The sequence below is a fragment of the Rhipicephalus sanguineus genome, chromosome 7 (assembly GCF_013339695.2).
Source record: "Rhipicephalus sanguineus isolate Rsan-2018 chromosome 7, BIME_Rsan_1.4, whole genome shotgun sequence".
Classification (NCBI taxonomy): domain Eukaryota; kingdom Metazoa; phylum Arthropoda; class Arachnida; order Ixodida; family Ixodidae; genus Rhipicephalus; species Rhipicephalus sanguineus.
The window spans coordinates 128,778,880-128,805,574 of record NC_051182.1 but is presented as its reverse complement, the minus strand read 5'-3'; the positions used below and the strand labels follow the sequence as shown (position 1 = coordinate 128,805,574).

The 26,695-nt window shown below is 47.8% G+C and overlaps 1 protein-coding gene across 6 annotated transcripts in view; it reads left to right on the top strand.

Moving 5' to 3' along the window:
* Positions 1-26,695, top strand: part of LOC119399902 (uncharacterized) — a 114,970-nt gene that overhangs the window by 49,234 nt on the left and 39,041 nt on the right. Inside the window, exons 2-4 of one of the 6 annotated variants that reach the window (XM_049417892.1) lie at positions 5,474-5,561; positions 8,522-8,660; positions 12,905-13,025. The exons of 3 other annotated variants lie outside the window; for them this stretch is intronic. In XM_049417892.1, the coding sequence (XP_049273849.1) occupies positions 5,474-5,561; positions 8,522-8,660; positions 12,905-12,932 (255 nt within the window). In that variant the 3' untranslated portion in view covers positions 12,933-13,025. Of the gene's footprint in view, positions 1-5,030; positions 5,087-5,473; positions 5,562-8,521; positions 8,661-12,904; positions 13,026-26,695 lie in introns of those variants that run through there. 2 more of the 6 variants (XR_007416946.1, XR_007416943.1) reach the window with 2 other exon arrangements.

Here is a 26,695-nt window from a genome sequence, read left to right as displayed (position 1 = left end):
TTTAGTAATACTTTGATGCAGCTGCATTAGAGAACTTCGATTGTGCTCGTACATCTGTCTGGAGCAAAAATTACCCTGGTATTGCTTTAAGCGAGGCTGCCTTGCGAAAGAGAAGCTCGTAAAATAAGCTATCCTAAATACAACAAACTTGCAAGCGCCACTGACACAGCCTTTTTCTTGCATGACATGACAAAACAGCTGCACGAGTTCGACAGTTTTCCGAAGGACAGTTTTCGAAAAAATGACGACCAAATCTTGTGGTTCACCATGAAATTGGCAAAAAGAGGTAAGTTGTGCTGTGTTTGAAGTGGGTGTGCAACACCGGACTAGATGATGCATGTTCACAAGTAAGGACATAACGTACACAAGACATCTTTATTCGTTTTCGATTTATTTGTTTGTATATTATCGAATGGGCACTGGAGGAGGGAACTTGAAATTTTATGCACAGATATAATGCACCTACAGAATAGCAAGAAGAGAAGAGAAACCAACCAAGTTGTACACAAGCGAATGAGAAAAGAAGAACCAGTGATGACAAAAGTCTTCAACAGCGAGTATCGCTGGAGCATCGGTTTAGGACAGAGTTTTAGAATGGAGGACCCAAGGCACTAGGTCTCCGAGCGGCCTTAGGTAGGCTGCTCTCGAGTTTGGAAGAACAGCCCAGTTGTAGAGTTAGGTAAACGCAAGCGGCACTTATTGAAACATATGGGACGCCACACGTGCGAAAATTAGTTCTAGACTGGAACAGGTTTTTCCCATTATAATCACATTTTTCCTGCCTTATCAGCACCTAACTAGGCACTGACATGCAAGCTATACAAGTTTGCCATTGGGGTACCAAGTACAGCCTCTTGCGATAGACTTGACTACAGTGCTACCTTGAATGACTTCAGTGAGCTCGCGGAAGCCCACCTGACGGCTCAGTACCAGCGCTTATCGAACACCCTCATTGGTAGACTTATCTTAAGCTCCCTAAATATTACCCGAGCACAGATGGCCAAGGAAAATTTTGATATTTCCCACTATATTTATGAAAACAGCCATCTCCCTCTTCTCCCTAAAAATGTGTATCCTGTTCACCACGCGCATGGAAGGCAATGACGAGCCATATCCCTTCAGAAATGTTCTTTATTTGCAAAGACGTCTCTAATAACGCAGAGTATCCGTGTGGACGGAAACTCGCTTTATTAGTTGACTCCAGTGGCAGTATTGCGACGTCAGCATGCGTTTGTGTCTCGTCTTCGGAGGGTGGTGGCACTCGCCGCAACAATTGCTCATTCGTTTAAAGACCACTATAAACACCTTCCGAGCTGGTAAGGTTTGCAAGTTGCTGGACAGCCCTAGTGATTCTGGCCCATCATGCGCCATCAAAACTCGTTTCATTACTCTGGATCATATGTCGTCAAACGAATGTGGAATTTATTCAGACTCACTCCTTCAATATTCTTTGCCCTAAGAACTCACTCGGACTCAGATTCGCCAAAACGTTCCTCAACCTGACTCGCTCGTACACACTCATTATAATTTTTCGAACTCACTCGAACCCACAAAAATTTTACTCACCCGGACTCACTCAGACTCAGACTCGCGTCTCGATACGAGTCGGAGTGAGTTGAGTGAGTCGACTCATGAGTGAGTGTGCCGATCAATGGCCACAAGCTTTAATCCCTCAAGGACTAACCGCACCGGGTCTAACCGTTAGTCTCCATGCAGCTAACTGTTTCTCCCTACAGATCACGTCAATGCACTAACGTTGAGTCCGCAAATTTACACCTTACCGGGCAGCTGTTAGTACCCGCAGTTGCAGCTATTGGATGGACGGTGGCTTCACTCAAATACTCCATTCGGATGAACTGTTTAATCCCAGTTCAAATGATCCGTTAATCCCCAGTGATTATTTTCTGCAGTTACTATCCGCAAGGCTTAATATTTTTTTGCGTGCTTTCCGCGGTGAGCAAAAAAATCGCGCGGAAAAGAACGAGCGAAAAATTTAGTCATGCGTGTATCACGGCATTCGCAGTCAATGCAACAACGAAAAACGACATGAAACGTTTTATTTATCTCTATAGATATGAAGTTTCGGCTTTGTTTCATTTAATTCACTGTAAAATGTCCAGTACAGGTCCAGCCGCGTCGTCATAACTCGTATAGTTCTTTTTGTGAGGCTGCTCCAACGCAAGCGATAGATGACTGGTATTGCACGCACCAGTGCAAACAGCTTTCTGCACGTTGTGGCTGCGGCAGCTGCAGCCATCACGCCGAGGCGCCGCCAACCACCGTGCCGCCAACGAGTCGGCGAGTTTTCTGCGAGCGCCGTCGTGCAGCTCGAGCACGCCCGTCAGGCGCTGCTACCGAGCCAATCTCGAGCTGTACAGCCAAAACCTCCTTGAGTACAGCGAGCGAACGCGGGGCCGCCGTCACGAACGGCGCCGGGGATGCCGGCGGTAATGGCGACGAATTTCCACAGAGTTCCGAAGCGCAGCTAAAGTCGACTAGCTAAAGCACCCGCCAACCCATGCCGGTGCATTTCAAGCGCGTGACATACAATCGAGCTCATTTCCGGCGGCCGCAATGCGTTTTGGACGAGTCGCAGAACAGCGGCGAGGCCTCTGCCCAATATCGCGAGCTCACAGCCCATAACAACGGCGAATCCTCGGGGAGCGAGCACGTCCGGTTGGCCGACGACAATGGTGGCCCATATCGAGGCGGTCACAGAGCACAGCCCAGCTGGCGTCCAAGGCGGCCCTCGCTGTACATTTCGTGCGCGTTATATGCAACACGATCGCGTCCATTACCGGCAATCGCGATCATTTTCGCGCACGTGATACGTACGGCAGAATAAAGAGTGAACACACACTTGTGAAGGAATCCAGCGCTGATTTGTGCCCAGAGTCGGTCGGGTTGAAATCGTGGATCCGATAGGCCTACTGTGTTCTCGGCCACCATTCCCAGCCGGTGGCGACGCAGTGCCGTGACTACGCCGGAGATATACAGCGTGGTTGTCGCGACATCTCGAGACCAGCTCCGGACTTCATGGGTGCAGCGAAACGCAAAAGCAGCACCACACGCTCATCATAGCATTCGTTTATATCGAAGGCACCGCGGCGTAGTTCCTAGATAGTCGAACTCTCCGAGCGCGACACAACCGCCAACACGCCACAACGAAAACAATTGGGGAAGACTGACCCAAGAGTGAGGAGGGCGGTTAGGTGTCCTGACCACGGTCTGCACACGGAACGTATCTCTTCACACGGCCTGCATCTCCCGCGCGGTTGATTCCCTTGCAAACTAACAGGTTTTCACACTGCACGCATCCCTCTGCGGTGTCTCCCCAATCGTCTCTCCGTTCATCGCGCGCGCCTGTTGGGCTCTGTTACTCCTCTTTCTAGCAAGTTTGCCTTAGAGTGCTCGTAGTCGTCTTTTTTACTTAAGGTTCTGCTTCTCTGTTGCTTAATTGCACTGCATGCTGCATTTCTTTTCTTTCTGCAGGTATGCCATTCCGCGATGCTGGCAGCCAAATGTGTCAATGACACCCTGACAGAACGCCGCGGGAGGATCATCTTCCAAGGAGCCCGCGAAGTAGGTGAACAATTATTCGTAAACCCGCTGTGTGGGCGCATATTGGCGCTACCGCGCTGCGTGGCTTTTCACTTGGTGTCTGCGTCACAATTGACCAGGCAGGTTCAGCAGATACTTTTCATGGAGTGCTTAGTTTTAAAATTTAGTTATGTGAAACTGATGGGCGATGAAGTAGCTTATTGGTGCCGCTCCGTCGGATTGTGTGTGTTGCGAATGGTTATATTGATGCTGCTGGATGGGTTACGTCAAGGGTGTATTATAGTCGAGAAGGAATGCTTGCTTTTAATGTGAACGAGGGATGAAATGCGGGCTTGCCAGTAACACATTTTTAGTAGGTTTCCTTTTAGCACGACTAAAAGACTGTACAAAGTAGGGACACACGGATGTGGTCCATAGACCGAGAAATGAGAAAGGTCGGCAGTTATTTCGTACATATACCGGTTCTCGGGCAACCTAAACAAAATTGCACGCCGAGGTAACACGCGTTTTTTTCAGCGCCTAAAAGACTAATCAGCCAAAGACTAATCAGCCCAGTAAGACTAATCAGCCCAGAGGAGGAAAGCGATCCGGGCTGCCCAGTCATGCACAGCATCCCCTTAACGAGCAAGACCTGTTACGTCGGGCAGTCAAGATGCTGCATCAATAATAGATTGCGTGACCACAAAAATAAAGTTGGCAAAAGCACACATAATGGATTCCTCGCACTCCATTGTAATCGGCATCAACGTTACCCTCTCTTTCAGTCCACCAAAATAGTAGGTAGGCGTAAATGTTACCTAACAAGGCTTTTAATAGACGTGCGTATCAGCAAGCGGTCATTGGCACTATCGGACAAAGAATAACATTGTATGCGCATTTCTTGAAACATCACTTCATCTTTTCGCCTTTTCACCATGATCGCGTGGCTGTGACACGCGAGGCGAGTGCAGTGTACGCTGCTTTTTAAAAAGAAACTATTGTTGGAAGTTACCGCCGTGTGTGTCCATGTGCCTACTTTGTCCTGTCTATTACATGCGCTTCAAACAAAGCCAATTTAAAGAGAAATTATTGTTGTATTTCAGCAATATTACTCGCACTTTCTAGAAAGGAAAGATTACTTTAACGCTCTCACTGATTAGATTTTCAATACCTTTGCAAATTGTCGCCGTCAATAAGAGTACAGTGTTGTTTGAAAACCGTAAATTTCTGAAATAATCCACGTCCACTTGATTTTTATATGGTCCCATTCTAGTCCTATAAATAGTTCTGAACGTGCAACCAATGGCTTGTCGGAGCCGTTGCTTGATCACGATATCTGGCTTTTCTTGTGGAGCAGCAGTGTAGCTGTAGAATCTCAGTACCTGTTGGCTATGATATTGACCTGTATTTCAAGTGCTGTCAACCAACGGAGTGCCTCCAACAATTCTCACATCCCTGTTGTGTTTTAATTGATCACATTTAATTGGTAATATCAAGACCATGAGTCCTACAGCACGATTTCATGAGTCAAGCTTGCACTGTAAAGGTAAACGTGTCTCTCCTGCTGTTCGAAATTGCCTTCGTGATTACTTCTCGTATCGCTTAATGTAGGTTGATTAATAGGAAGTTCTCTATATCTCATACGTGTCATTTTGCTTACTAGTATAAAATATTGGCTTAACTTAATGTTAAGTTATTCGCTTAAATTATGAGCTTAATATTGTCTTACTTTAGTAATACTTTGATGCAACTGCAAGGAATGTTGAAATCTTCGATTGTGCTCGTACATCTGTCTGGAGCAAAAATGACCGTGGTGTTGCTTTAAGCGAGGCTGCCTTGTGGAACAGAAGCTCGTAAAATAAACTGTCCTAAATACAACAAACTTGAAAGCGCCACTGAGACAGGCTTTTTCTTGCATGACATGACAAAACAGCTCTACGAGTTCGAGAGATTTCCGAAGGAGAGTTACCGCAAGAACGATGACGAGATCGTCTGGTACGCCATAAAATTGACGGAAAGAGGTAAGTTGTGCTGGGTTCGAAGTGGGTGTGCTACACCAGACTAGATGACGCATGTTCACAAATGAGGATATAACGTATAGAACGAGATATCTTTATTCGTTTTCGATTTATTTGTTTGCATATCGTCCATTGGGCACTGGAGGAGGGAACTTAAATTTTATGCACAGATATAATGCACCTAGAGGATAGCAAGAAGAGAAGAGAAACCAACCAAGTTGTACACAAGCGAATGACAAAAGAAGCAGTGATGACAAAAGCCTTCAACAGCGAGTATCGCTGCAGCATCGATGTAGTACAGAGTTTTAGAATGGAGGACCCAAGGCACTAAATCTCCGAGCGGCCTTAGGTAGGCTGCTCTCGAGTTTGGAAGAACAGCCCAGTTTTAGAGTTGGGTAAGCGCAAGCGGCGATGGGTGAAAACGTATGCGGCGCCACGCGTGGAAAAAATAGTTCTAGACTGGAACAGGATTTTTCCATCAGTATAATCACATTTGTCTTTCCTTATCGGCGCTTAACTAGACCTGAGGAAGGTAAGGTTACTTCACTGACATGCAAGCTATACAATTTGCCCTTGGGGTACCAAGTAGAGCCCTGGTGAGAGACTTTACTACAGAGCCCGCAGCACCGCAGGCACCGCAGCAGCTACGATGCTCCGCGACCAGATCCTACAAGGCCTGCGCGACCCTAACCTCCTACGGACTTTCATCCAGATGGGAGACGCTTTCACTGTACAGCTAGCGTTGGAACACGCCAGGGAAGAGGAGCGCGTCGACCGCGCGTTGCAGCAGCTGACTGCTATGCAAGTGGACGCTGCCATGCGACGCGAGCATGGACGCCGCGGCGGTCGCCCTCCTGGACCTACACTGCAACAACGTGTCTCCACCCCTCCTGCACCGTCGGCCCCGCCGAGTGTCTGCTACCGCTGCGGTTCGCCTCAGCATTGGGCGAATTTTCCGAGCTGTCCTGCGCGACGTCGTACCTGCAACAGCTGTGGCAAGCAAGGACACTTCAGCGAGATGTGCCGCACAGCGGGAACCTCGGTGGCGGTTCCGGACGGTGATGCAGATGAAGTGAGTACTGCCGTGCACACAGTCGCAGTTTCCAATGGGACAAGTATTAAATCTTCTTCTGCGGAAAACATGCCAGTTCTTCCGGGCCGTACTTCGACATCCCGTACTACGACGATGCCTGCTCAGACGGATGATGTGCTTACTTCACGTGTTGCACCTGCGCGTGCTGCTGATGTACCTGCTCCTGCCGTGTTACCTGGAGATGGGCATAGCCTGGCTGTGAATTCTTCTACTGGGAGTGCTTCTGTGGCTACAATGGCTGTTTCGACTGGGTCTACTGCTACTGACCATACTTCACCTGCTTGCGTCCCAGCAGCCCATACTCCGGTTGTGCCTGCTACTACCATTCCACCTGCTGCTGCACAAGCTCCGGCTGTGCTTCCTCCGACTGTTGGTGCTCTCCGGGAGACTGGTACTGTTCTACATGCGCCGGAGGTGCATCCGCTGATTGTGCCAGCTGTGTTCCCTGTGCCAGTTCCCGCTCTGCATGCTTCGGAGATGCATCCGCCGGTCGCGTCTGGGCCGACTGTGCCCGTTGCCGTTTCGTGCACGGTTTCTGCGTCGGTGTCGCCGAGCCATGCCCCATCTGAGCCTCACCATCATGTGCATGTTCCGGCCCCTACAGTGCACTGGAAGAAGCTTCCTCCTGAAGGGGGGGAGAGTTCACGGGCCGATTCTTTCGCTCCTCCGGACTGCTGTGGGCGGCTGCAGTTCAGACGTCTTTTGTGGAAATGGCACCGGTACAGGCGTCGGCGGCGTAGACTTAAAGGTGACGGCGACTATGCGGACATCCTCTCTCAAGGGAGGGGATGATGTGGTGTTGTGGTTTCGGTTCCGTTTTCGGAACCGGTTCTCCTGCCCCCAGGGGGCACACTTCAATTGTATATATTTCACTGTACATATTAAACAGCGTTCGGTCTTCTGTTCGGCACCCTGCTGCGTGCCTTTCGTCTGCTTCGGGGCCGCCGTTCCGGCGTGCACCCGGCGTTCCTTCGACGAGGCGTCTTAGGCGCCCACGTCAATACCACATACCACCGCCTATTGAACACCCTCACTAGTAGGCTTATCTTAATCTCTCTATAAATATTACCCGAGCACCGATGGCCACGGAAAAAAATTAAGATATTCCCCAGTATATTCATGAAAGCTTTGATCTCACTCTTCTCCCTAAAAATGTGTATCCTGTTCACCACGAGCGTGGAAAGCAACAACGAGCTAAATTCCTTCAGAGATGTTCTTTATTTACAAAGATGTAAAAACGCGGAGTATCCGCGTGGACAGAAACTCGCTTTATAGGCACTGCAGGCGCTCAGTCATCGCCGCTACCTTATATATTGTGTATTCCTTATTTAATGAAAGCAAGCGCGGCACCCTGTCACGGCGGGTGCCGTAGGCGGGGTGACAATTCTTTTTTTTTTTGGGTGGATGCGTTCCGTTAACCAAATGTACAAGCCATTCAGGGCAATAAAATGAGAATGATAAGAGTACTGCTCGTGTGACAGCTCATTTCTTTTGTTCGGGGATCTGAAATATATATTTGATAGGATAATCTTGGCACAAGTGAGTCAATATTAAGATCGTTGTGGGTTAGTTATTCGCCTTCCGTAGTTCAGAAATTAGAAAGGTGTTGGTGAGACCCTTCTATTCTACGCGTTCAGATTTTAGTGACAACTCCGCAAGATTCTTTATCATTTGGCGGTAGAAAATGTCATCGCAGTTGGTTTAACTTCTTGCTGAACAGTGCACAAAACGAGTAGGTACGTGCTAGGTGTGCATATATGTGCGTGTTTTATTTACCACAAATTCAAAGTGTCTGTGAGCTGTTTTACACAAATTACTAACTGGGTGGGAAAATTTCTGTGATTCTTGTCGTTTTTTTACTAAACTGCAGGACCGAATGTTGTACTGCTGAGTGATGATATCAATGTGAGAACAAAGGCACTCATTAACCACGTGGAAACGTACTCGGCCACGGATTACGAGAACATGCTCGGATACTGTGGCCTAGGGACCCCCAAGCATCCAGCAAAGTAAGAATACACTAATTCTACCAATTCCACGCCAAATAGCGTGAGCGGACTTAGCTGCGTCGTCGTGGATGATCTTTCGACTTTTAATATTGTTTAGAGGCAAACCTGAAAACCTTAGACGTTTTAAGCCTCCCGCGGTGCATCACCAATATGACGCTTAGAATTAGCACTTGCGTTGTATGCGAATCTGCACTACTAGTGTCAAGGTATGTCATACGCAAATAAGGGCTACAGACATAGCACGAGGATTGCCCAATATCTTTTCAAGAAAGTGAAATTGGTGCACCTAAACACGAACACAAAGAGGAGCCAGACAAGGACAGGCGGTAGACTAACAGTCTGTTGTCTGACAGTGGCCAGTAGCGCCTGTCCTTGTAGTCTCTGTGTTATGGCGTTATTTGCGCTAATTGCGCTTTGATAAAAATGCAAGACCAACTAGCCCAACAGCCTGTACTACTGAAGTAGATCGCCGAGTACTTCAAAGGAAAAGTTCGACCCATAGTAAGAGACCAATAGCCTCTTTTATTTGTGCAACACAACAAGAATACAGAAAGAAATATTTATGAGAAATTAAAACAAAAGCTTTGATACTACAGGTGAAGTCACACTCACGGCCATAAAGGACCATAATGAGAGCAACTGCACCTTTTAGTCCTCGGGAACGAACACTTATTCCGCAGAGAGAGACCAAGTGAATGAGATGGCCGACGTGTCCGAAAAGCGAGGGCGGGGATCCACTGTTCAGTCTTCAGGAAAGGAAACCCCAGAAGGACGAACGGCGGTACTATTCCTCGTCACGTGACCGTTGCTCCTCTGCAGGGCGCCACTGTGAACTGTGCACGCGCTCACACGTCTATTCATGCGCTATACTTTGATGCTTCGCACTGCGCCCCATCAAACTCGTTAATGAGTTTAGCCTCCACTGATAGAACACTGTAGCTGATAAAAACTGCTTTCTGGCCACAAATGGTGCAGGGACCCGTAAAAAAAAAAAAAAAAAAGCCGCTGTTACATGTGCCGCAACGCGCGTGCGCAAACACTTGCGTTAAGGATGGCAGCTCCTAGTAAGAAATACACACAGGAGCTGTATAAAGCAACTCGTCAAATCCATGTCACAGCCGTCAAACACTGAAACACCCGATCTACCGTGTGAACGCAGCTTTGTGGTACATTTGCACGTGGATTGCGTGGAGACTCGGCGGTACACGCAGTGTATAGGGGGCTGTAGGATAGCAAGGGACATGGTTTTGATAAATACATATAGCAGTCAAAAACTCCAGCAGGCTGTCGGCCTTAGGGAATACGCAATTTGGGCCTGACTGTGACTGTCGGCTGTGACAGTGTCTATGCGACTGTCTGAATGCAGGAGGTTAGGCCAGGCCCAGTATTTTAGCAGTTGTGCAATACAGTGTTAATTTAGCACCAGTGACAACCCAGTGTCATCAGTTTGTGTATTTGTGTGGCAATGCAAGGGTTGCATGAGTAAGAGTGCCGAAGATTAATCTTTGCTCGTTGCCGCACCTTTCTACGCAGCCGCAGGTTCCTGTCAACTATTTCGGGGTAGGGTGCATCTCGTGCAACAGATCGAGAAACATCGTGGGTCCATGCCTTGCTCGAGTGTCTTTAACTGACGACGTACCAATTGCATAAGACACGAAAAATGGCAGAAAGCAAAGCTGCCGCCGCACTGTTTTGCACGGTGGCTGCCTCGCGAAACAATGAACGTAAGGCAATGAAACGGCCATAGCTCCATCGCTGCAGCGATAGGTTCAAGAAGGCGATAATGATATTGGAAGAAAAAAAATTGGTGATACCTCAGGTGTGTGATCATTAGGCAAAGAAACGTAACTGGCTGTGCATGCATGTTAATGAGATCCAAAATATCACCCTGAAAAGCTATTCAAAATTATGCAATACAATCTTTTACTAGGTTTTCATTCAACACCCTTTGACTGAGCATGCAATGCTGCAGGTAAGAGCCCGACTATGTAACCCAAGACACAGAAGCAATGCTGATGTAATCCATATATGATGATGTCCATATAGCAATGAGGAGTGACAAAACAATGAGTGAAGGATTGATCTGCATGGCATCGGCTGTTTGCACTTCTATTCACCCACATACTATCCTGGAAATGAATGCCTCTATACATCAGGATTTGGTTTCATTTAGTAAAGAATGTTTTAAAGTCCCCAAGGAGGTGACTTTTTCTCCCCACAGATCATCTGAATGGACTAACGTTGAGTCCGCAGATTTAAATTTTACCGGGCAGGCGTTAGTACCCGCAGTTGCACCTCAATGGATGAACGGTCGGTTTACTCAATACTCCATTCAGATGAACTCTTTAATCCCAGTTCAAATGATCCGTTAATCCCCAGGGACTATTTTCTGCATTTACTATCCGCAAGGCTTAATACTTTTTTCGCGCGTTTTCCGCGGGGAGCAAAAAAGAACTCTGAAAAGAACACGCGAAAAAAATATTTAGTTATGCGTGTGTCACGGGATTCGCAGTCAGTGCGACAACGAAAAACAACAGTGAGGCAATGAAACGTTTTATTTTTCTCTACGCATGTGAAGTTTCTGCTTTCCTTCATTTAATTCACGGTAAAATGTCCAGTATAGCTCCAGCCGTTGCTAGTAACACATTTTTTTTAGTAGGTTTCCTTTTAGCACGAATAAAAGACAGTACAAAGTAGGCACACACAGATGTGGCCCATAGACCGAGAACTCGTACAGTTCATTTTGTGAGGCTGCTTCAGCGCAAGCGACAGATGACCGGTATTGCACGCACCAGCGCATACAGCATTCTGCACGTAGGGGACAACGGCTGTATCCCGCAAAGCACAAAAATATTGCAAATAGTGAGTCACACCTGACATAGAGAATGAAGACGCACGCACATGGCAAATATCCTCAAGGTGAAATAAAAACAAAGGTCTAAATTATGGCATGCAAATCATTTCACCATGATGTCATACATCATCAAAGCCGCTTTTAGAGCCACATAGCGCAATTGCGGCAGCCGCATGCATCACGCCGAGGCGCTGCCAACCACCGTGCCGCCAACGAGTCGGCGAGTTTTCTGCGAGCGCCGTCGTGCAGCTCGAGCACGCCCGCCAGGCGCCGCTACCGCCAGCGAATCTTGAGCTGTACAGCGAGCTAAAGTGGGGCCACCTCCTCGACTGTTTGCGAGCGAGCGTCGACGGTAATGGCGACCAATTTCCACAGAGTTCCGAAGCGCAGCCAAAGTCGAGTAGCTAAAGCACCCGCCAACCCATGCCGGTGCACTTCAAATGCGCGACATACAATCCAGCTAGTTGCCGGCGACCGCAATGCGTTTTGGACGAGTCGCAGAACAGCGGCGAGGCCTCTGCCCAATATCGCGAGCTCACAGCCCATCAACACGGCGAATCTTCGGGGAGCGAGCACGTCCGGGCGGCCGACGAAATGGCGCCCAATATCGATGCGGTCACAAAGCACAGGCCAGCTGGCGCCCAAGCCGGCCCTCGTGGTATATTTCGCGTGCGTGATACACAACACGATCGCGTCCGTTACCGCCAGTCGCGATCAGTTTCGCGCACGCGATAGGTATGGCAGAAGGAAGAGTGATCACTTACTTGTGAAAAATCCAGCGCATATTTGTGCCCAGAGTCGGTCGGATTGAAATCATGCATCCGATAGGCCTACTGTGTTCTCGGCCACCATTCCCAGCCGGTGGCGACGCAGTGCCGTGACTACGCCGGAGATATACAGCGCGGTGTCGCGACATGTCGAGACCAGCTTTAGACTTCATGGGTGCGGAGAAAAGTAAAAGCAGCACCACACGCTCATCCAAGCATTCGTTTATATCGAAGGCACCGCGGCGTAGTTCCTAGATAGTCGAACTCTCCGACCGTGACACAACCGCCAACACGCCACCACGAAAACTATTGGGAAGACTGACCCAAGAGCGAAGAGGGCGGTTAGTTGTCCTGACAACGGTCTGCACACGGAACGTCTCTTCACACGGCCTGCATCTCCCGCGCGGTTGATTCCTTTGCAAATTAACTGGTTTTCACACTGCACGCATCCCTCTGTGGTTGCTCCTCAATGGTTTATCCGTTCATCGCGCGTGCCTATTGGGCTCAGTTACTCCTCTTTTAGCAATTTTGCCTTAGACTGCACGTAGTCGTCTTTTTTACTTTACGTTATGCTTCTCTGTCGCTTAATTGCACTGCATGCTCCATTTCTTTTCCTTCTGCAGGTTGCCCAGTGCGCCAGAGACGCTATAACGTTTGTGCATGACACCAAGGCTTCTAGCCCTCGGAAAATACGGTGTCCCAGCGCGAAAGATGTAGGTGAACAATTATTCGTAAACCCGCTGTGGGCGCATATTGGCGCTACCGCGCTGCGTGGCTTTTCACTTAGTGTCTCCGTCTCAATTGACCAGGCAGGTTCAGCAGATACTTTTCCTGGAGTGCTTAGTTTTAAAATTCAGTTATTTGAATCTGATGGGCCATGAAGTAGCTTATTGGTGCCGCTCCGTCGGAATGTGTGTTGCAAATGGTTATATTGATGCTGCGGGATTGGTTATGTCAAGAGTGTATTATAGTCGAGAAGGAATGCTTGCTTTTAATGTGAACGAGGGATGAAATGCGGGCTTGCTAGTAACACATTTTTTTCAGTAGGTTTCCTTTTAGCACGAATAAAAGACAGTACAAAGTAGGCACACACAGATGTGGCCCATAGACCGAGAAATGAGAAAGGTCGGCAGTTATTCCGTACATATACCGATTGTCGGGCAACATAAAGAAAATTGCACGCCGAGGTAACACGTGTTTTTTTTAGCGCCTAAAAAACTAATCAGCCCATGTTGAAAGACGGTACCAGAGAAGGAAAGTGATCCGAGCTGCCCACTCATGCACAGCATCCCCTTAAGTGCAGGACCTGTTGCGTCGGGCAATCAAGAAGCTGCATCAATAATAGATTGCGTGACCACAAAAATAAAGTTGGCAAAAGCACACATAATGGCTTCCTCGCAGTCCATTGCAATCGGCATCAACGTTCCCCTCTCTTTCAGTCCACCAAAATAGTAGGTAGTCGTAAATGTTACCTAACGAGGCTTTTAATAGACGTGCGTATCGGGAAGCGGTCATTGGCACTATCGGGCAAAGAATAACAATGTATGCGCATTTCTTGAAACATCACTGCATCTTTTCGCTTTGTTCACCATGGTCGCGTGGTTGTGACTCGCGAGGCGAGTGCATAAGTGTACGCTGCTTTCCAAAAAGAAACTATTGTTGGAAGTTAGCGCGGTGTGTGTCCATGTGTACCTACTTTGTCCCGTCTTTTTTCAGAAGATGTACATAGATCCAGAGTGCATTCCCAACGACGACGCGGGAGCGGCATCGGTAACACGGGAAGTGAAGCCGCTAATTCTCTCTTTGGTCACTGACCATGGCATATCCAGAACGAATGGTGACGCAAACATGCACGCGCTCTTAAATCGGGGAGTGGGGGAGGAAGGACGAAGTGCGCGACACCTGGAGAATGCCGCAGCAAGTGCATTCTGTGCCAGCCCTACCATGCGATGTGCTATACGTGAGGCGAACACGCAACCCGGCGGGAAGCTGGCGCAACGTGTGGGAGGATGGGGAAAGAGCTTGCGGCGAGGTGGGTGTGACGTCAACATGGCTAATTTCTGCGGTTATTTAGCATATTTTAAGTTAAAAGATGTCGCCTAATGTCCCCTCCATCGTATACAACCGTTACCTGCAGGCATTCCATCGCTTTTATATACGTTTTGGGTGTTCATGTGCCCTCGTGTATTCATTACAGTGAACTTTGAGTCATGCGCGCTGCAGAAGACACGTAGGAAGAGGTGTGGTTGTGGGCGGTAGGATGGAACAGTGCTGACCCCGGGACGACTTAAGGCACATATGGGCTGGATACCTGCGTTCGCCAGTTCTTCGCGCATGACGGCCTGGATTAACTACACTGTCGGGCGGGCCTCCTCGTAAGAACGTGGCTGCGGTGCGGATGGGGAGGCGGCCTCAACCTCTCGCCGCACAGGGCGCCGGAAGTTATCGGTACTTGGCGGCGGCTGGAGCTTGACGTGTTTGCACGACGACGTGGCGGTGGTGTTAGGGAGCCGAACAAATTGCTGCGTGACTCGACGACTCTTCGCTTCTTAAAAGCGTTGGCGCTCCCTGATGATGTCGTCGAGGTGGAGCAGTCCTTGTAGACTAGTTAGTGAAATGCGTCGTCGATGCCTTTAAGAACGTGGCTGACTTTCAGTTTCGGGCATTTGCTCGTCAACTTGCCGGCAAAAGGCTGAGATCTTGCATGTACCCCATGTACGGCGCCGTCTAGGTTTGTACGGCACGAAAGTTTTTTCTGGGCGGCTCCTCGTCATGCAATAGGCTTTCCAGAAAGGTCTTTAATTTTTTGTTTGCATACATCCCAACTGGTCAGCTCCTCTTCGTGCGTGTTGATCCACACACTGGCCGTTCTCCTTTGATGCTGGCACGTTTGCCAGCATCATAGTGGGGTTCCACCGGTTGGTCTTGCTGGTGCGCTCGTAGTCGGCCAGTCACTTTTCGACGTGCACGTTATCAGTTTCGCAGAAGGTACCAGGGTCTAGGAGATGGGTCACAACGACGTGGCTGGGTTCAGTTGGCTTAGCGGGGGCTGGATCAATGGCCCTCGGTCTACATACATGACGGATTGCCTAAGGAGACGCCCGCTGCGAAGTTCCGTGGTGTGCTTCAGATACACCCAGCGCCTCTACCAAAGATGTTACGGGGAGACGACAGAAGACAGCTGTATTTACAATATTGACACAATCACAGTGATCGGAGTAACAACCAAGATGGCGAAACAGCAACGGACCCGTCCTCCTCGTCTTCGTGCTCTGGGTAAGCGGCAAATAACAATATCGGGTCATACATGGGCTTCTCGTAGCTCTTTGCTCTCACCCAACCTATGTAATATGGACTTGCAACTTTAATCCGAGTCTCTAGAAACCTTCTCACCGAACTATTCACCAAAGTGACTGTTGCGTACTTTCCCGTTAGATTTGCTTGCTCCACTAAGCTGATTTTCACGAAAACTATATTGGTGGCCGTATCTCTCAAAACTTTCAGCCTTCATCCGTGCCCCTCTCCTTCTGCCATCGGTAAAAAATCTCCTTGCGAGAGAAAGTTAATTTCGCTCTTTTTTCCCGTGTCTTCTTTCTTCACCCGTTGCCCTTCTTTTATGCTATCAGTCTGGAAGTCCGCTACAGAGGCTACTTTGTCTGAAATCCCTGACCTACACTCACTCCCGCGGTGTCCCCTTCTGTTGCACAACTGAGACACTACTTGTGAATGTGAGCGGCCATCCCCAGCTCGACAGTTCATTGCCCGGTGCCCAGTGCGGTTACACAGGAAGTACCTGAGTGGTCGCTGTGACATGTATGGTACCCCCTGCGCCTACCCTTTGTCTCATTTGGTTTTGCTTTGGCGACATCCTCATTAGTCTTCGCCGCGTTAAGACCCTCTGCCTCCAAGTATTGGTCAGCGTCCTCTGCCACACTATTGAATCAAGCTACTATTCGTCCTTTAAGTAATGCACTTAGCTTATTGCTACAGCAATTTAGGAATTGCTCAACGATCATGCAGTCACGCACCCCTTCTTAATAATTTTCCACATTTGTCACCTCTACCCATCTGTAAAAGTAATTTCACGAACGATGCAAACGGCTTCGCAGTCTCGGCGTTATCTGGCTTGCAGCCCCGAAACAACTCCCAGAAATCGTCCGCCGTCAACCTAAATCTTTGTAACAGAGTCTTAACATTATCGTAGTCCACTGAGTCATCAGCTGGCACCCCACTCAAAACACTTAATGCTTCCGCGACCAGGCCCAGACTGGGTGCTGTTGGCCACTCCCTTTTGTCCGAACGTTGACCCCTGGTTCTAATCTATGCAAATATGCATCTAGGTTTTCATCAAACGAAACCATCAGTTTTCTTAGGCATGCATGTATGCGGGTGGTTCTGGGTGACTGCGAACCAGAGGATTCTGATGTCACAGTGTTCATCTTGTGGAACACCATGTGGTGGCGCCAGTCTCAACATTAATTCGAGAAGCTCTTTTTCACGTTCAAACTCGCGCTCCTGATTCTATCGTTCATACTCGAGTTCCCTTTCATTCAGCGCTATCTGCTTATCTTGTTCTCCGTTGCGCATTGTCAAAAAACTTCAGTCTCCTCCTTGGTCATTCCTAAACCTTTTGCTACCGCCGTCAAGCGCTCCCAACCCATCTCCGCACCCTCCGAGTATCAGTGACTAGGCAGGAAAAGGAAAAAAAATCCGGGAATCTTCTGATCTTAACAACCTCGCCGTTCGCACTGATCTCAGGGGCGTGTGTTTTGGAGACAGGTGGAGAGGACACTGGGAGGCACAGTGCACATGATTTATTTGCAGCCTAGAAAAAGCAGAAAAACTCAAGTCAGTAAAAACCAATAAGCAGGGAAAACTGTACATGAAGAACTCTAAACAAATCTCCAAAAATAAATTAAGAATAAAATCCTCAGCCCTCGCTACGTACTGAATCTGCTCAATGTCTGAAGCCCTAGCTACAGTCCGTTCTCTTAGGCCTCGCGGTCGAGTCTTAGCCCATATGGAACACTCTTACTTGGTTCCGTCGATCGGAACCTTAAAGTCCAAACTCGGTTCTGTTGCGTGCAAGGGTGATGTTGCCGACGATCCTTATGAAATCGTCATTACGATGCGTACGCCAGCCAAGCTGCCGTAAGCCTATGCCCGGTCACCGTCGCTGACGTGGCAGGTCGTCTTCGTCGATTAGGCCTAAGTACGAGCTCTGGCCCTGGTCCAAGTGGCGACGTAGCGTCCCGGGGAATCTTGCTGGCCAACCTTCAAAGGGAGATTGCTCCTGATAAGTCTGGAACTGCCGCAGGAGGCTCCAGCACCTCCGAGGAGCCTCGCTCGAATGTCGTCCGAGGCCAACGGCCACGCCGAGAAGTACCAACGTCACGGACTCCTCAACCGAACGCCCGCTGCTCCCGTCACCAGTACAATGCTGACAGTTCAACCTTCTTCGACAGCCACACAAACAATGCGAGCTCACCGTACTTCCACATTTGTTTACGGATCGCGTCACGCGCGTCGAGCCTTGTGCCACTCCGTGCACGCTCTCGTGCCCTCCAGCTTCTTCGTCGTCGTCTTTGCGCGATCTTCTTACTCCTTCAAAAAAAAAAAAAACTTCTTTTCTGCTGTATTGCGTGCGCGTTAAATAATTGCGATGCCGTCTGGTTAAATAGCAGGGCTGTTCACTTGACACCTCAACACACACTTCTCCCACACTCCTCGCACGTCACTTCACCAAACTCTCCCTATCACTCTTTTCACCACGCAACCAACACCAGTGCATCGTTGCGTATGCTACAAGCTCTATTTCATATTTCAACTTAGAGACATGAGAAATTTTCTCCTTTATTGACGGAAAAGAATGTTCTAGATCATTTCGATGTTCTTCGCACGTGTTTTTCCACCTTACTCATCATTCTATCTCTTTATATCAAAGTCAGCGATGAATAAGGATTGGTTGGCGTGCATAAGTTTTCAAAGCCTGCATTCCCGTGCATGCGTTGAAAACCGTATGCACGCCAGCAAATCCTTAATCGTCACCGATTTTGATAAACTGAGACTTCCCTGCCAGTGTTTGACTTGCTTTTCCATACTTTTCTGTGTATTCTAGGGTTCAGGTCTCTATCACGAACGCTCACCTTTCGCGGAACCACCTAACATTCTCTTTGTCTTCTGAGTGTTAAAAGGGCCACACGCCTGGCCACATAGAAAGTTTTAGTTGTGCATTGGAGAGAGAGAGAGTCTTCATTAGAAAAACGGAGATTTTTGCCATCGTCTGTATACCACTGCCATGCTACTGTGTAGGGATGAGGAATGGGATGGACGATAGAGAGGAAAAGGAAGAAAATAATAATAACAAGAATATAAACAAATATGAAATGCGCAAGTTACGCACTTCAGGTTGCTACGTTCGTAACAGAGAGGGTTGAAGAGCAAGCATTTTTCTAATTTGTTCATTACAAGCCGCCCCGCCACGGTGGTCTAGTGGTTATGGCACTCGACTGCTGACCCGAAGGTCGCGGGATCGAATCCCGGCCGCGGCGGCTGCATTTTCGATGGAGGCGAAAATGTTTGAGGCCCGTGTACTTAGATTTAGGTGCACGTTAAACCCCAAGTAGTTCACTGTACCCAGGTGGCCGAAGTTTCCGGAGACCTACACTACGGCGTCTCTCATAATCATATCGTGGTTTTGGGACGTTAAACCCCAGATATTATTATTATTATTACTTTAACGCTCTCTCTGATTAGATTTTCAATACCTTTTGCAAATTGTCGCCGTCGATAAGAGTACAGTGTTGTTTGAAAACCGTAAATTTCTGGAATAATCCACGTCGACTTGATTTTTATATGGTCCCATTCTAGTCCTATAGTTTTGAATGTGCAACCAATGGCTTGTCGGAGCTATTGCTCGATCACGATATCTGGCTTTTCTTGTGGAGCAGCAGTGTAGCTGTAGAATCTCAGTACCTGTTGGCTATGATATTGACCTGTATTTCAAGTGCTGTCAACCAACGGAGTGCTTCCAACAATTCTCACATCCCTGTTGTGTTTTAATTGATCACATTTAATTGATCATATCAAGACCAAGTGTCCTACAGCACGATTTCATGATTAAAGCTTGAACTGTAAATGTAAACGTGTCTCTCCTGCTGTTAGAAATTGCCTTCGTGATTACTTGTATTGCTTAATGTAGGTTAATAGGAAGTTCTCTATATCTCACACGTGTCATTTTGCTTACTAGTATAAAATATTGGCTTAACTTAATGTTAAGTTATTCGCTTAAGTTATTAGCTTAATATTGTCTTACTTTAGTAATACTTTGATGCAACTGCATTAGAGAACTTCGATTGTGCTCGTACATCTGTCTGGAGCAAAAATTACCCTGGTATTGCTTTAAGCGAGGCTGCCTTGCGAAAGAGAAGCTCGTAAAATAAGCTATCCTAAATACAACAAACTTGCAAGCGCCACTGACACAGCCTTTTTCTTGCATGACATGACAAAACAGCTGCACGAGTTCGACAGTTTTCCGAAGGACAGTTTTCGAAAAAATGACGACCAAATCTTGTGGTTCACCATGAAATTGGCAAAAAGAGGTAAGTTGTGCTGTGTTTGAAGTGGGTGTGCAACACCGGACTAGATGATGCATGTTCACAAGTAAGGACATAACGTACACAAGACATCTTTATTCGTTTTCGATTTATTTGTTTGTATATTATCGAATGGGCACTGGAGGAGGGAACTTGAAATTTTATGCACAGATATAATGCACCTACAGAATAGCAAGAAGAGAAGAGAAACCAACCAAGTTGTACACAAGCGAATGAGAAAAGAACCAGTGATGACAAAAGTCTTTCAACAGCGAGTATCGCTGGAGCATCGGTTTAGGACAGAGTTTTAGAATGGAGGACCCAAGGCACTAGGTCTCCGAGCGGCCTTAGGTAGGCTGCTCTCGAGTTTGGAAGAACAGCCCAGTTGTAGAGTTGGGTAAACGCAAGCGGCACTTATTGAAACATATGGGACGCCACACGTGCGAAAATTAGTTCTAGACTGGAACAGGTTTTTTCCATTATAATCACATTTTTCCTGCCTTATCAGCACCTAACTAGGCACTGACATGCAAGCTATACAAGTTTGCCATTGGGGTACCAAGTACAGCCTCTTGCGAGAGACTTGACTACAGTGCCACCTTGAATGACTTCAGTGAGCTCGCGGAAGCCCACCTGACGGCTCAGTACCACAGCTTATCGAACACCCTCACTGGTAGGGTTAACCGAGCACAGATGGCCCAAGGAAAAATGTGATATTTCCCACTATAATCACGAAAGCTTTCATCTCCCTCTTCTCCCTAAAAATTACACCATCTCCCGCTAAAGGCAACGATGTGGGGATGCGAAGCAGCGGAGAGACGTTGACGTTTGGATTCGGCTTCGCGTTGCCGCGCCGCCTCGAGATCCGCCGCTCGACGTTGACGTTTTGATTCGGCTTCCCGAGCCCGGATTGCAGGGTCTGCTTGCCGCCAATCACGTTTCCTTTCGGCTTCGCGAGTCCGAAGTTCGGGATCGCCACGTCGCCGCACCCGTTTCGCGGCAGCGGCCCGAGCGGTGATCGCGGCGCTGCACAGGAGAGGATGCGCGCGCGCTCCGTCGTTTTCATACCGCGGAACTACCGTGGCGCCCCCCAGCGGAGTATGCAGCTGTTGCACCACCTGTCGTGCGCGCCGCTGCGTAGAGTAGAGGATTCCAAGGGGATAGGAGGGGGGCGGAGCGTACAAGCGGCGAAAGAGGGGGACGCGCGCCGCTCCATATTCCTACAGGAAAGAGAGGGGGGAGCGTAGGAGAGAGAGAGGGCGAGGTGACGCGCATGCGCAGTGGGGGTGGACGCCGCGGGAAGGAGGGAGGGACGGACAAAGCCCCCGCCATAACCTGCTTCGCATCTAAAATGTGTATCCTGTTCACCACGAGCGTGGAAGGCAACAACGCGCTAAATCACTTCAGAAATGTTCTTTATTTGCAAAGATGTTGTCTCTGTTAATAACGCAGAGTATCCGTGTGTATAGAAACTCGCTTTATTGACTCCACCGGCAATGAGGCTGGTGGCACTCGCCGCACCAATTGCTAATTCGTTTGTCATATTAAGTGTCTCAAAAACTACCATAAACAATTTTAGAGCCGGTAAGATTTGCAACTTGCAGGACAGCCGTAGTCATTCTGTGCCATAATGCACCATCCCAACTTGTTAATTACTGGTAATTAATAAGGAAATGACCCACGTAAGTGCTCGATCTTTTTCGAAGCGAGCGCAGGCTAGACTAGGGGACGCTTCAGAAGCCAATAATCTCTTTCCTGCATTTACCTCCAAAGAAAGCTTCCTTACATACATACCACTACATTTGTGGGCACTGGCATTTGTGGGCATTTGTGTGTCAGGAACGCCGGAGTAAAGGCGACAGGGTTTGGCGGCCTCGCCAAACCCTGTCGCCTTTACTCCGGCGTTCCTGACAAAGGCTCCAGGTTAAACTACGAACCCGCACTTTTCTCTCCCTTGCCTTACGCCAGAATATTTCCCTGGGAACGTACCCTCAATCGGACTGCAAGTTTTGTTCTGTCAGTAGAGCGACCTTAATCACATTATGTGGCAGTGTAAAAAAATTACACCATCTCCCACTAAAGCGAACCATGTGGGGATGCGAAGCAGCGCATGGATCGAGTTAAAGTTCCGTTCATCACGGGCACCTTTCCCGATGTCAATGCGTCCTTTCAAGTGGAGCACACCATGAATTCACGGTAGTTGCTGTTGCTGTTACTCGTCCCGAACTCTTGTTGGAGCACGCCACGCGGGTTCAACGCGCGTCTGCAGAATCCCGTTCCCCGACGCCATTACGTGACTGCTGAGAGAGTGTAAGCTTGAGAGGCCACAACGTCTTATCCAGCCCCTTACACATGCCCGAACGCGCTAGCGCGTGCCGGCACACATGGTTTTGCCTGCGTTACGCCAAGCTAGGGCAGCATACGGCAGCCCGAGCCTTAAAGTGCTCGGCACGTATCATCATTAAGGCGGTCGAAGAACAACAGGAAGAAGACTCCTCCTTGGCGCGAGCGCGCGCTCAATACAGATGGCTATGCTAGGTGGTAGAAAGCGGATGGTCGCGAAGGGACGGACACAGCCCCCAGCAAAAGCGAAAGGAGGAAAAACTGGAATTATAAGGTATTCGTGGAATCGCAGCTCTTCTCCTAAAAACTTGCCTACAATATCGATGCCAGCGTGTGGCGATAGGAAACCACGTTTCTACATGCCAGAATATCACCGTAGCAGTCCCCCAGGGAAGTATCATAGGCCCATTATTGTTTTTACTATATATTACTGAGATAACAACTATTAGCAACGATCGAAGTTATATTTTGTATGCGGATGACACGAGCCTCCTATTTAAAAGCAGCGACATAAAGCACCTCACCCTAGTGATCAACGAAACAATGGAAAAACTTCGTACATGGAGTGCTGCAAACTATTTCTTAATAAATTAAAAAAACAAACAAAAGCTGTGCTGTTCCATGCGCGTCCAAGCTCGCTTATCTTAGAACCAATGATAAAGTTCGACAACGGTAACACTGAAATAGTGGATACTATAAAAACGCTAGGAATACTTTTCAATAAAAACATGAGCTGGGATCATATACCATATAATTCAATACCATATAATTCCAGTTTTCCCAAAAGTATTTCATGATTGATTCGATCGAACGCCTTCGAGTAGTCTACAAATACACGGATGCACCATTAATATTTTTTTTGCTTTAGGAGGGCTGTTTCTGTGGACCTTTTAGGTAGGAAGCCATACTGTGAAAAAGTAATCAAGTTAAATTTCATGCAGAATTTCATTAGCCGTTTATAAATTATCTTCTCCAAGCCCTTAGAAAAAATGGGCAGAATTGAAATTGGCCTATAGTTGGCCATGTCATTTCTGTCACCACTTTTAAAAAGCATACTGACTTTAGCTACTTGCATCAGTTTTGGAAAGCAACCTGAAGATATTGTAAGCCAATACTGGTGCTTTAATTCAACCACGCGTTTAACCGGAATTATCTCTGTGCCATCAATATCACGTGCTTTGCTGTTTCTAAACGAGTGAAGTATAGCCTCATTGGCTGGTTCGAGATACATGCTCGAAGGGTTCCTGTTTATAGCATGACTTGTCCTACTTGACCTCCGCGGACAGGACACAACATCGCTGAGAAACTTAATAGCAAGTTCGGACCCCTCAATATGATGTCCTTGATGGTTTAGCTCCGTGACTGCTGGCGAGACTGGTGTGCGATTTAGCAAACTGTTGAGCTTATTCCACATCTGCGCACTGTCCTTACATTTCTCTTTACTAAATTGATTGTGCAGAAAACAGCGCTTTTCATTTTTTTTAGAAAAGCGTTAAGCTTATTACGTTAATTTTTTGTAAACATCGAAATCCTATGGTCTTAAGAAATTTTTGGAACAATCTTGCTTTCTTTTGTATTATGCGTAGACACTCGCGGATGATCTATGGTTTCCGGATTTTGTTACATTTTGGCTATATTTTTTTCTTTAAAATGCTCGAAATATCTAGGTTTGAAAGCACAAATGAAAGCCTCGTAGGCAGCATCCGCCGTTAAAGAATAAAGAATGGTAAACGTCTGTCGAAGTTTCCTTTTCAAGGCATGCGTAGAAGGCGCTTAAAGTTGTAGGTACGATATTTTGTACCGTCTTTACGTCATTCATTCACGCGTGTGTAAGTTGGTATTCACCCCTGATAAAGAAATAAATTGATAAGTGGTTGCTGATATCGCAATTCAGGACACCGGTTGTCAAGCTTTCTGTATTTGTTTCTAATAAAAGGTCGATGAGTGTCTTTGTGTGGGATGTAACGCGTGTTGACGAATCTGTTATGATGGCGTGACCAGTGACTCTACTGCTGGAAAAAGTGGCAATATTTATTGTGGCAATATTTTATGATATGAATATTTAGGCCTCCGCCAGAATTAGTTTCGCTTTTTCAAATTGACATGATTTAAAAGCTCTTCAAGGTATTCAATGAAATTTTGCATTTGTCCCTTCGGTGGCCGATACAGGACAGTGAAAAAAACATTCGAGGGCTAATAAGGTCAAACACTCTATGTCCTGGGATATAATGGAAAACTGGGTATCGACTTCACATTCTAACTCACGTTTCACGAGAACTTCTAAACCTCGACTTGCTTATGTTGCCTATTAAGGAAGAAGCTTTGATAACCACCACGGTTGAAAATTTCAGTATTTGCAGAACACCATGTCTCCGTAACCATTATGACGTCGAAATTGAAAACAAACTCATCTAAGAAACTAACAGTCCATCCTCCTTGTTTCTGAGGGAACGCAAATTCAAGTGAAAACACGTGAAAGGGTTTTTAGAAATGCACTGTTAACATATTCTGGGGACAGCCATTGCAAAAACGCTAAAAAGCAAAAGAAATGTGCAGTCGACGTGAACTAGGTAATCCTTTCTAGATCACGGCTCACTGCAAATGTGCACAATCGGTGACGTTTCATCTTTCCTGGTCAAAATCTTGCCGCTGCTTAACCATACAAATCGCCAATTTTTCACTCTCTTTTGCGCAAGCGCCATGCCAAGAAGATGCTCTAGCATTGGGCAAAGATGCTCGTTAACAAACAGCGGTGGACCGGGGGAAAAACCCAGTTCATGAGTTAACAGGCGTGACTTTTTTGCTTTCTGCAGGACTGAATCCCGCTTGGTGCGGCTCTTGAACTGCACGATTATGTTTGGGGTACAATCAGCATTCCTTGTTAGATGGCACACTTCAGTGTCTGTTTCTATGATAGGTTCACTCAAAACCACACAGATTTTGTGCTAAGCTTTAGGAAGGCTTTCACCTTTAGTCAAAGGTAGACCTTTTCTCTCAGAGATTGCGGTTTCTTGAGTACTGCTCAGACACAGTGACGCGGTTCTCGAGTTGAGAATATCTGCTTTGATAGCATTGAGCAATCGCTTGCGTGTTAATTGCCTAGAGCTCCTTGCTTCCTTTCGCGACTTGATTTTCATCACGCTTGACCTTTTCGAGTTCGTCATGACAGAAGTCAAGGCTTGCCTTCAGCTATGAGTTCTTTTCTGACTTCGCGTTCCAACTTAGATTTGAAATGTGACATTTCCTTCCTAAGGTCCAGCATGCGGACCATCAACAGCGCGGATGAAGTCGAGTTGGACCCGAAACGCAACCATGGCGTCGCGAACGTCTACGACAACCGACTGGATGGTCGAACCATGTTTGCGGCCAGTGGATATTTAGTTTTCGCATGGAAGGAACTGGCAAAGCGCCTCGGGCAGCCAATAGACGACGTGCCCGTGATGTACGAGGACGTCCGTATACACCGGGCTACCAGCAGTCGACACAGAGGTAGGTGACGCGTCTGAAGGCTCTTGTAGTAGAAAGGTCGGACATCCGCTGGAGCTACTGTCGTAGACTCGTAGGACCCTATGCCTACAGGCGCGCGTAGGGTAGCATGTTTAGGTACATCGCAACCAGCCCACAAGTGTTGAAGATTGGGCGAGTTGGTTCGTCGTACTTGAACTGGTATAGCACATTACGGGGCAAAAAAAAAACGGCCGAGCAGAAAGGCGAAAGAGGACAGAGCGCTATAGCGCTCTGTCCTCTTTCGTCCTTTCTGCTCGGCCGTTTTTTTCTTCCCCGTAATGTGCTATACCAGTTCAAGTGCAAATAGCCCCAATTTCAATACTAGTGCGCAGGATTTTCCATGAGGGGTGGGGGTAACTTGGTTCACCGGCGTTTCCCACGCCTGTTTGTCAAGTCCGAGAGAAAAGTAGCTTTGCGTTGGATGCCGGTGAAGCGATAACGCCCTTCTCACAACGGCCTTAAGGGGGGGGGGGGGGGATTCAGCATTAGGGGTGTTCAGCCGCTATTATCGTCGAAAATCTGCTTAGCCAAAACCCTGCACATAGAATAATGGCCGGAGAGTCCCACAGAGTATACTTATGGGACAGACTTCGCGCCCCCTTAGATAACTAGGTGGTGCGACCACACCTGATGCACACGCCTGTGCCTACAACAGCAGCGCCAGTACGCAAAGCCTAGCCGCCGCGGTTGTACAGTTTCAATCGCTTGTCTGTAGAGTGGTCGAGCACCGTCCGCTGGCGCCATCCGCAGTTGCTACTTCGCGTGATCTACAACCTTCTGTTATGCTTGAATTATAGAATATGGATCTAGCATGGCGGTACGGCTATGTTCGCTATCACTGACTTCAGTCTCTGCCTATCTATGCTAAAAAAGGCGACTGAAGCGGTCAGCCCCGTGGCCGCTCTGAACAAGTTTCATTAATACTGTACAGTGGTTACGGTGCTCGACCGCTGACCCGCATGGCGTGGG